This window comes from Candida oxycetoniae, assembly GCF_023343755.2.
Source record: "Candida oxycetoniae strain CBS 10844 chromosome Unknown scaffold17, whole genome shotgun sequence".
In the NCBI taxonomy this organism is placed as follows: Eukaryota; Fungi; Ascomycota; class Pichiomycetes; order Serinales; family Debaryomycetaceae; genus Lodderomyces; species Lodderomyces oxycetoniae.
In genome coordinates, this window is record NW_026055480.1 from 124126 (window position 1) to 135763 (window position 11638).

At 37.8% G+C, this 11638-nt stretch overlaps 4 protein-coding genes across 4 annotated transcripts; 1 reads left to right on the plus strand and 3 right to left on the minus strand. All coding sequences in view use genetic code 12, as the record gives it.

The window, feature by feature from the left end:
• Positions 1-2432: 2432 nt before the first annotated feature.
• Positions 2433-2981, minus strand: KGF56_004137 (uncharacterized protein; the record flags this gene model as incomplete). The annotated part of the gene is made up of 1 exon (XM_049325545.1): positions 2433-2981. One exon carries the CDS (start codon positions 2979-2981, stop codon positions 2433-2435), a length of 549 nt encoding a protein of 182 aa, XP_049178824.1.
• A 458-nt stretch (positions 2982-3439) lies between these two features.
• On the minus strand, positions 3440-6052 carry KGF56_004138 (uncharacterized protein; the record flags this gene model as incomplete). The annotated part of the gene is made up of 1 exon (XM_049325546.1): positions 3440-6052. The coding sequence occupies one exon, from the start codon at positions 6050-6052 to the stop codon at positions 3440-3442; it is 2613 nt and encodes an 870-aa protein (XP_049178825.1).
• A 1091-nt stretch (positions 6053-7143) lies between these two features.
• On the plus strand, positions 7144-7890 carry KGF56_004139 (ribonuclease H family protein; the record flags this gene model as incomplete). The annotated part of the gene is made up of 1 exon (XM_049325547.1): positions 7144-7890. One exon carries the CDS (start codon positions 7144-7146, stop codon positions 7888-7890), a length of 747 nt encoding a protein of 248 aa, XP_049178826.1.
• A 75-nt stretch (positions 7891-7965) lies between these two features.
• AYR2 (Ayr2p) lies at positions 7966-9111 on the minus strand (the record flags this gene model as incomplete). Its single annotated transcript, XM_049325548.1, has 2 exons — positions 7966-8810; positions 9096-9111. The coding sequence occupies 2 exons, from the start codon at positions 9109-9111 to the stop codon at positions 7966-7968; spliced, it is 861 nt and encodes a 286-aa protein (XP_049178827.1).
• Between the last annotated feature and the right edge of the window lie 2527 nt (positions 9112-11638).

An 11638-nucleotide genomic window follows, 5' to 3' on the forward strand; every position in this document is an offset into this window, starting at 1 on the left:
TTCTACCATTACTTTTATATTTGTTTGCCCTTCTCGAAGTTTCTATAAATCAACGCTACCGATTATCGACACCATCGAGCGACACTCTCGCTACACTATCGAGCGGAGCGAGATAGTGAAGCAGCAACTAGTAGCAGCAATTAGTAGCAGCAATTAGTAGCAGCAATTAGTAGCAGCAATTAGTAGCAGCAATTAGTAGCAGCAATTAGTAGCAGCAATTAGTAGCAGCAATTAGTAGCAGCAACTAGTAGCAGCGATTAGTACAACAGATACTAAATGGCAGTAACAACAAAAGAAGAATAGTGATAAATACTCTCATAGATGTTATACTCATACTCCTACTTTGTTCTGTTCTCTAGTACTTTTCTGATCAGCCTACCAACACCGTCGACACTATCGAGCAGAGCAAGATAGTGTTGTAACAGGCTAGAAATACTATCGAGCAGAGCGAGAGAGTGTTGTTACAGGCTAGTTGGTGTTTCTATCGAGCAGAGCGAGAGAGTGTTGTTACAGGTAGTAAGTGTTTCTATCGAGTAGAGCGAGATAGTGGAGCATACTGACCGACACTAGCTCTTATCGACACTGATTGCTTGACGGGAAAAGAGGACTCTGTGGGACAGTAGAAGAGAAAGGGAACTCTATGATTTGACTCAATGAAGGGTACTCTATGATTTGACTCAATGAAGGGTACTCCATGATTAAACGGAACTCTATGATTAAACGCAACTCTGTGATTTAAACTCTGTTATTTAAACTCTGTGATTTGTCTATCCTCATTACATTCTATTACTTTAAACTACATAGAAACATTAAGCTTACTCTGCTCTACACTACACTACTCTGCTCTACACTACACTACTCTGCTCTACGCTACACTACTCTGCTCTACGCTACACTACTCTGCTCTACACTATCTCGCTCTGCTCGATAGTGTCGCTCGATAGTGTCGCTCGATAGTGGAGCATTGACTGCCACCGATACTACGACATGAGTCTTGGAATTACGAATTTGCAGTTACTGTAAAGTAGCTGAATGGAATTAGTAGTAATGTTGGAACTAGTATTAGCAGAGTTTTGCGGCATGAATCGCCAATACTAGCTCTACAGTATTAGATAGCAACAATAGCTTTACAGTATAGATAGCCCTACGATTGTATTGAATAGTTCCACAGACATTTCTTCATTTGTATCAGACATTTTTTGAGTTGCTTCAGACATTTTTCAACTCCTTCAGATATCCTGACAGTATTTCAAATATCCCGACAGTTTTTCGAATATTCCGACAGTGTTTCAGATTTTTGACAGTGTTTCAGAATTTTCGACAATGTTTCAGAATTTGTTTCAGATTTTTGACAATGTTTCGGAATTTGTTTCAGATTTTTCGACAACGTTTCAGATTTTTCGACAACGTTTCAGATTTTTCGACAGTATTTCAGACATTTCTATAATTATCTCAGACATTCCTCAGTTGTACCAGACAATTTTCAGTTGTTTTACCTACCTCTATGGGCTAGCATACCTTCTATAGTCTAACATAGTTTATACTACTCTACTCTACTCTACTTTACTCTACTCTACTCTACTTTACTCTACTCTACTCTCTACTCTACTCTGTACTCTGTACTCTAATCACTACTCACTACTCTCTACTCTAATCACTACTCACTACTATCTCATTACTCTACACTACACTGCTCTGCTCTACACTACACTACTCTGCTCGATAGTGTCGCTCGATAGTGGAGCATCGACTGCCACCGATACTGCGACATGAGTCTTGGAATTACGAATGAATGTTTTGCAGTCACTGTAAAGTAGCTGAATGGAATCAGTAATAGTGTTGGAACTGGTATTAGTAGAGTGTTTAGCTCTACAGTGTATATTGCTCTACAGTATAGATAATTCTATGTTACTTCAGACAATTTTTTCAGTTATTTCAGATATCCTGACAGTATTTCGAATATTCCGACAGTGTTTCAGATTTTTGACAACGTTTCAGATTTTTGGGACAATGTTTCAGATTTTGCGACAGTGTTTCAGATTTTGCGACAATGTTTCAGATTTTGCGACAATGTTTCAGATTTTGCGACAATGTTTCAGATTTTTCGACAGTTGCCCCAGACATTTTTAGTTGCCCCAGACATTTTTAGTTGCCCCAGATATTTTTTAGTTGCCCCAGACATTTTTTAGTTGCCCCAGACATTTTTCAGTGGTTTCACCTACCTCTATGGGCTAACATAGTTTATACTACTATATTCAATAGAGAAAAGCGAGATAGCCTTTACTCTAATCTATACACTATCTACTCTACTCTCCACTCTACTCACTACTCACTACTATCTTATTACTCTATACTACACTACTCTACACTACTCTCCTCTACACTACTCTACACTACTCTCCTCTACACTATCTCGCTCTGCTTGATAGTGTCTAAATAAAAGGATCATACGCCCATTCCAATAATGCTTGACGTTGTTTTGGACGGCACTTTAAATCTCCCGGCTCGCAATTCTTCTGAACTTGACCCTTGTGACGTTTAAAAGCTCTCCATCTTCTCTTTTGAAAATCGTCGCAAGATGAACGCCGACCAAGCCAGTATCTGCAGTACCATTGAAACCATCCTCGTGGATCATCTCCTATTAACCAACCGTTATCTTGCCAAATCACCAAGGATTGCCGACTTTTAATTTTGAACCGGTTCAACTTATAATCAGGAGGCTTTCCTACACCAACACGGTGTTTTTTGGATTTCTCAAACCACTCCTTGGGAAACTCCTCGGTACAATCATTGAGATATTTGCCTTCAAACACTCCTTCTGCTAGCACTTCCTCTGGTGTCAAATCAGGCGCAAATCCTCCGTCATTGAAATCTGAAGCTTTTGCACCCATTTCTTTAGTCAATTTATACGAATAGTTTTTTTGCATACGATCATTGACCTCCACCGTCATCCCCACCTTGTAATCTTTTAAACTTCTCATTCTCAGAATACTTCTCTGGAAGATATGCTGGTATCCTAGAACCTTTGGTAAACCAAAGATACCCCGCGTACAATTAATCACAGTAATCGTTAGTATATACGGAAGGGTTTAAGAACCACAATAACAGAGAGGAAAGAGATGGAAATCACTCGAATTGTTTATCAACTATACAACTCAAACAAACAAATCAAACATTTACTGAGTTTGTTGAAGGTACCTTTACCCCGAGTAGCAACTGTCATACTTTAATTAAAGCAATCAAACATCAATCAAGCTAGCAATCAAATTAGCAATCAAACTAGCAATCTGAGGTACAAAAGAAAAAAAAACAATTCGACCCAATGCGTCGAACGAAAAAGAATGCGTCGTACAAAAAAGAATGTAGCGTTGAAAAATTGCAAACGCAAATTTCTCTTTTTGTAAAGAGTATAAGATTTTGGTTCCATTTTTATTTTTACTTACTCTTGTTCAGCTTCTACAACTAATCCAAGCCAATACTTTACATCGTCTCCCAAATTCTCCAAGAATCCGAGACCACCAGCATACTCTGAAACAACTCCAGTCAATTGGTCTAATACTGACCTTTCAACACCAACGTGTGGGACACTGGTCGTTCCTCCACTAGTAAATTTACCAATCTTGTTCTTGTTCTTGTTCTTATTTTTAATTACCAAAATTAGCTTGTGCCCACATTTCACAAAGTACACCATCCAGTCGTTTCTATAGCTAGTAGTGAACTTGTGGAAAAACTCATTGACATTGACCTTGCAGTCACTGTTGTTCTCTAACAAAGGCATGAATATTTTGATCAATTGGTCATGTATGAGATATATCGCTTCATTTTCTGTTTTTGTTGATGGCAAGTATGGGAATGAGGTTTGATAGCTATTCTGATGCAAATCGTAGATGATATAGAAGAAATCGCGATCTATATTTGCTGTGGCTGAACCGGGATGTCGAAGACTCGATGTTCTAATAGAGCCATAACTAAGTGAAAGGTTATTTGTGCTGATAGTGCTATCACTCATTACGGAATTGCCCACTTCTTCAACTAGTGGCTGTAATATAGACGACTCTAGCAGCTCATAAAACTCTAAGGAGTCCAATTTTTCAACTTCACAAGAATCGTAGATTAATGATATCAGTATGCCGTTGCTTATATATGTTACCAACTGGCATTCCAAGACTAAGTCTTGCTTTTGGTTTTCCTGACCCTTATTTTTGATAGGTAGGTATATGAGTTTCCGTACTGTTGAAAAATCCTCCTTTTGTTTACCAAATATGAAATATCCGGGTTTTGAATTTTCCTCCTCCTCCTCCTCCTCCTCCTCCTCCTCTTCTTCTTCTTCTTCTTCTTCTTCTTCTTCTTCTTCTTCTTCGTCCTCTTCATACTCTTCTCGTCCTGTTACAGTAATTACAAAAGTATCATCCTCATCCTCATCATACAAATCATCGCCATCAATATCAGTTTCAATCCAACCTTCTTCTCCTCTTTTTTTCTCCACCATAGCAATAAAAGAATCCAACTCTTCGTCAATCTCTTCTGGTATATAATCATCGTCCTCCTCTTCCTCTTCCTCTTCCTCCTTTTCCTCATCTTTCTTCTTTTCCTTTTTCTTCATGTCTTTCCCTTTATCAAATGGCACTAAGCTATCCTCAAATCCCCACAATTCTTTCCATTCTCCTCTTATCAATGCCAAAATATTCACACCACCAAGTAAAAAAGGAACAATGTAAAGCAATGCTGGCTGTCCATGGTTATAAACAACCAAAGCAGTCATAGTCAGGATCAACCCAAACGAGTAACTAATCAAACTGGTAATAAAATACGGCTTACTATACAGTGTCAAATGATGGAAAGGTTCCCTAGTTCTATCATAATACCTGTTCATATCATATCTCAAGCATAAACCAATAAATGCACCAGGTATAACAATATCTCCCAAACCTAATATGCTATGATCACCCAATTGATAAATCTTGGGAATATACAATTTTATTGGTGCATCAATTTGAGTAGCAACAGTGATCATAATCTTGGTGCCGAAAACAAAATAAATATCATAAATGAATAAACCAATGAGCATAATATGGCCTGTCTTGAAGTTCGAAAGCTTGGATTGTTGAAATGAGGTTATAATAAACATGAATGCTGCTATATTACTCCATTGCCTATTCTGATTGTTGTAATAATAACCAAAGGAGATCAATATCGTTAGCGGGATAATAACTAGAAACTTTGTATCCAATATCCAATCAATTGTGTATTTATTTGTTTTGACCTCTGTTGGCTTGAGAATAGCAATGTTTTCTGAGTCCAAGTATTTGATGAACTTTTCATTTTCATCTTTATCCATTTCCTTTTCTTCTTCTTCTTCTTCTTCTTCTTCTTCATTGGTATCTTCCAATTGCCCAAGCGGGAAGCAATCCACATCCTCAACAAAAACACAACGGTACCGACTAAACAACCATCTTGAGTCGCAACCACTCCAAAAATGGCTCACGCGCCTGATTCCCATACTTATCAACTTCTCCAAGCTAATAAAACAACACACAGGAAGCATTATTAAGATATACAAATTCAACAACTTTTCAATGCTTATTCCTTTTTTAATACAATAATACAATCCACCAAGAACACCACCAGCCATAACTGGCATCAATAATACCTCCAACATAGTAATTGTACTCAGTTCCCCCGAGTATACCCTCTGTAGCCCCATTTTATTCATTATGAAATATTGCGACCCGTCCATATCCAGAGGATCAAACTTGGCATTGGTTAATTGATCAACGCGTGGATCTTGGGCATTCTTCGGCTTGGCTATGGTTGTGAATGCACCTAAAGTTATAGGAACAAGCGTAACAAGCAACATGAGTATCAATGTCGTTATATCTTGAACCAATTGGTCTTGACTCAGGATAATGGATGAACTCGCGCTCAAAGGTATTGAGACATTGCTCAAAAGATGTACTGAGGAGGAGTTGCCAGTAGTTGCTGTTATATTGCCCAAAAGAGCATCCACTACTGGAAACTCCGACAAAATACCATCGGTAGAATTATTACTCATTTTTCTACAGGTTTTACCCCCCTCTTCACCACAAGTACAATGGTTGATCTCTACTTAGTTTCTATAAAAAAGGTTATAGTAGTAGAATGTAAAGAAAGAAGATAATTTTTCAGAAGAAAAAACACGACCCAGCATTGGGGACCAAATGGGGCGCCAACTCGTTCTAGATGGGCCGCGATAAGCGGGCCAGCAGGCCAGCGGGCGAGCAAATGCGACGGTAGGGCCAGCCCGCGAGGTTGTTCTGTTTGAGATGGTCATCTCATCGCTCACATCGCCATTACCTTTCTCGCTTCTAATGGAATTAAGCAGTGGTATACAACCCCACGGAACTTTGTCTAAACCAGCGATAAGCTTCTCCAACAAAGCCAACAAAGTCAAAAAGATGACCAGTGACCTAATACCCATCTTCTCCAAAAGAGAACTTTAGCCAGACCAGGGGGGCGGAAGTGCGAGGATGGGAGGATGGGAGGACTCGCGAGTCCCAAAAGAAAAAAAAATGGAGGGGTATTGATAAGGAGGAAAGTACAATACAAGACTTTCCTAAACTGAGCCAGTAGAAGACTCTATCATCTCTTACTTGCTATCGCTTTGACTTATATAAAATACCACGATTTAGCCTAGTGCCGCTTTTTTCAAACTTTCCTAAACTGAGCCAGTAGAAGACTCTATCATCTCTTACTTGCTATCGCTTTGACTTATATAAAATACCACGATTTAGCCTAGTGCCGCTTTTTTCAAACTTTCCTAAACTGAGCCAGTAGAAGACTCTATCATCTCTTACTTGCTATCGCTTTGACTTATATAAAATACCACGATTTAGCCTAGTGCCGCTTTTTTCAAACTTTCCTAAACTGAGCCAGTAGAAGACTCTATCATCTCTTACTTGCTATCGCTTTGACTTATATAAAATACCACGATTTAGCCTAGTGCCGCTTTTTTCAAACTTTCCTAAACTGAGCCAGTAGAAGACTCTATCATCTCTTACTTGCTATCGCTTTGACTTTGTCAAAATACCACGATTTAGCCTAGTACCACCACTTTTCAAAATTGTTCGCTCATTATCAATAATACATCATAAATTAACCATCATCATGCCCTATTATGCCGTAGCAAGAGGCTATAGATGTGGAGTTTACTTGACATGGGACGAATGTAAGGCCCAGGTTAGCGGATATGGTAATGCTTCGTACAAGAAATTCAGTACTATGAATGAAGCACAACGGTTTGTTGATGGTGGATATGGCTCTGTTTCCGAGTCAAAGGAGCACGATGAGCATGACTACGCTTTCGCTCATTATAATTCTCTATCGAGAAAGCCGAAACCAATCTACATTGATGGTGCCTCTCGAGGCAATGGCCGTGTGTCCATTCCGGCTTCAGGCTACGGAGTATACTATGGCACTAATGACCCACGTAACAGAGCAGTCGCCTTAGACGAAGTTGACGACGTTCATAAAAACCCCCCAACGAACCAACGCGCAGAGCTTCACGCCATGAGACACGCTTTACGTGACATCAAACACCATCTTATCACCTCAGACTCGCCTGAACCATTTTCGATCCATTCAGATTCACAATACACAATCAACTGCATCAGTACATGGGCTAAAAACTGGAAGGCTAATGGTTGGAGAACATCAAAGAACACACCTGTGGCAAATGCAGACATTATCAAAGAAGCAGTAGAGTTAAAGAATGAAGTTGATCAATTATATAGGCAACACAACTGGGGACCCTTGGAGTTGCATTATGTTAGAGGTCATAGTGGCGATGAGGGAAATGAAAACGCTGACAGATTAGCAAATTTGGGTGCAGATAGAATGGAAAATAGTATATAATAATATAAAGGGGAAACTACATTCTACATACTGAGAATCCTTGTTTGAATTTTACTCTACTTTTTCAAACTTCAATCAGATGTTCCTTTTTGTATATCTTTTTTGCTTTGTTAGTTTAGCCAAGGTTCTCAACACCCTCAATTGTTTGAAATGCCACTGGACACCCATTTCAACCAACCACAATGGCAAATATCTACTCACCCAATGCAAAAAATAACTTCTAGCACCGTGGTATAAATTAAATCCAGGATCTCTCCATTTCATTAAATCCTTAACAACTTCCTTGGCGTATTTTTCTGGAGAAATATTCAAATCCCTACTCATCATAGCTGATGCCCTTATCGAATCGTATACTCCGGGAACTTCATAATATGAATCTCCCAATGATGTTCTCACATTGGCATCACATATCGCCGTATCTACTCCACCAGTAATCACACTGTGAACTCTAACACCAAAAGGTTTCATTTCTCCGTGTAATGTCTGGGCATAAGCATCAATAGCTGCTTTAGTTGCATTATATGCACTGACCCAACTCAAAGGGACTCTTGAAGCAACAGAACAAGTGAATATAATTGTTCCTTTCGATGCAATAACAAAAGGTGCAAACCATTTAGTCATATTAATGTGTCCAAGCACATTGATCTGGAAGAGTCGATCCAACTGCTCTTCGTCATTTTCAATTGCTGGTGCAGCAATGGATATCCCTGCATTATTATAAAGAATGCTCAATTTTCCATCAGTGATCTCCTTAACTTTATCGTGTACTTGCTTAATATTCTCTACATTGGTGATATCTAAGGGAATAGAAATCACTCCGTATTTCTCCTCTAATGGTTTCTGTCCAAAGATTGCTTGTGATGGTGAACACCCAATCACTTGGTATCCACGTCTAGACAACTCCTCGGCAAGACTATAGCCTATCCCGGAGGAGGCACCGGTAATCAATGCATATTTTACCATAACTTTTCAGATATTCTTCAAAAAATAAAAGAAAATTGATACTAACTAAACTCGTCACAAGTGGAAATTGAAAAAAGAAAAAAAATGAAAAGAGAATGATACTTATAAGTAATTCTCAACAAAAACCAAAAATCAAAAATCAAGTGCGCTACAGGAATAAGATCAATCAAGAGGAGAGGAGGAGGAGGAGGAAGGGGGGGGAGACGGACCTTTTTAAACAATAATCTAATTTATTCCCATACGATTCAATAAAAACATAATATACTTTATTTGGTAATTAAATTGTATGCTACCATATGTTAATAAAAAAAGTGCCAATAAAATAAAATAACGTGTAAAGAGTATCGAGCAGAACAAGATAGTGGAGCAACATTTACTAGCTTGTTACATCCACTAAAGGGTTCTATAATGTGGGGTTGCATAGTTAGTCAAACTATTCGATTAGATTGTATTTACATAAGGGAATGCCCGCAACACTGTTAGTTAAACATTCGATTACGTCGTATTGACATAAGGGAACACTATCGAGTAGAGCGAGATAGTGGGGCACACTAGCTGCCACATACAATGTCCCCAGTTATAGTTAATAGATGATGACAGATATTGGATTAGTGGTGTTGTTATTGTTCCTACCCTTTTTTTCATGTGTATTTTTTTTCTTCCACCATATGAAAGAGGAAAAAGAAAAAAAAAAACCTGATAAAGAATTATAGTGCGTGGTGATGCATTACGCCTCTGAATGATATATGTGATATCTAAATGTAGAAAAGAAGTTGTTTTAAACAAGTGTTGGGTAAAACGTTGAACTTTGAATCTTGTAAGATAAACGTGAAAAATAAGTTGCAACAGAGAAGATGCATTTGGACCTCGGTTTGTATTTCACAGAGGAACCAACATGAAATACATACATCTATATATGGTGTTCCTGGTGAGAGATGTATAGCTAAATCTCAGGACACGAAAACTGTGAGGGAGATTTTTTAAATTGAATTTTTTCTTTTCATTTTGCACCCAAAAAAAGGTAAAAATGAAAATGTCAATTATAGTTGAAATTGAAATGATACATATAGATCACAAGAGGAAGTAAAAATGAAAATGATACATATAGATCATGATGGGAAGTTAAAATGAAAAAGGTGAAACAGGTCATAAAGGAAAGTTAAAATGAAAAAGGTAAAACAGATCATAAAGGAAAGTTAAAAACCTGCTTGAGGATTATATCCACATTTCTTGAGAGAAACACATTTGATAACGGCCTTGAATAAGGGGTCCGAAAATATATGCATATTCTCGCTATCGCTAATAACAATAATCAAGATTGACCAATATGGCTTATTAAAATGTGGTTATTGTCATTTTGTTTCCTTATTGTCCTGCCCCCCTATGGCCTTGTCATCTTCTCGCCTTGATCTACACTGTTCCTGTTACCCCGAAGCCACCAAAATAAGGCACACAAAACCTCTCACCATTCGATAAACGTAGTGACGCGGTACTATATAAAAAGAACCTTTTGAACAAGTCTAATTCTATTCACTATATGACAACATATTACAAGAACAAACATCTCGATACGAGTTAAAAAACTTGATTTTTTTTTTTGAAACAATAGCAATAACAATAACAATTTAATATTCCCGGTGCAAATTTAGTTTTACCAACGATTACATTACTCACTGATACTACACCAATAATTCCGTTAATTGCAGTAGCAACGGCATCAGTTTGTGACTATAATTCAGCAGCAACAGTGTCTAATTAACGTCAATCTTGCAACGAATCTTCCTTTACTTTTTACTTGGCTACCAAAGTCATCTCAACTATATGCAACTTTGTATATGTACGGTAGCGTTTTCAGCTACCAATCTATTTTTTTTTTTATTTGTTTTTCTTTACTCAAGAGGTAAGATGAAGAGAGGGCAAGATTTAAATTAAAGGAAGAGAATATGAGTGTTGTTTATTTAGAATTAGCGTCAATACAGCTGAATTGTGCCAAGTGAAGAGATTTTTGCAAGAACCTCTTACAAGTGGAAGGAACAATCTGTATAATGGTTTGCCTGCCCCTGTCAATAATAGTTTGCCTGCCCCTGTCAATACACTCTTTAAAAACATGCAGCACAAACAGATACTTGTTCAGCCTCTCTTTTAGTGTATATCTCTCTTCTTTGTCTCTTTCCCTCTTTCCCTCTCTTCTCCTCTCTCTCTCTCTTTCTCTCTATTTTTTCTCTTTATTGTATTCTCTATTGTCCTCTCTTGGTATCAACTTTTTTGTCGTTTCCCAAGGAACGATTTTCGGATAAAATTTTTTTGCCTCTTTGTGTTGATATTAAAAATTTTTTTAAGCCCTTTGTATTATATGCAGTATTCCTTTTTATTTTTATATTTTTTAATATTTGGGTAGTGTACTATGTACAGTTATACGTCATAATACATCAAGCGCAATTGTTTCCATTGCTGTATTAGCGCTGGTGTATTACTACTTACCATAACAACCATCACTGCTACTACTACCCATTACTGCTACTACTACCCATTACTGCTAGTACCACTTCCACTTACAGGATGGCACCTTGCTTTATCCAACCTATAGATTACTCTGTTCCCTTTATCATTTACTTTCATCTTTTTTTTTAGCTCTATTGGTTTATTCTCATTATTATGCGGCAATGTTTACCTCCACCATTCAATCAAATTTTTTTTTTTAATCAGAAACCAGAAATAAACAAACTGCATAAATTGGTTCAACTTGCATACTCTTGAGCCTCTTCTTTCTCTCTCTCTCTGCTAT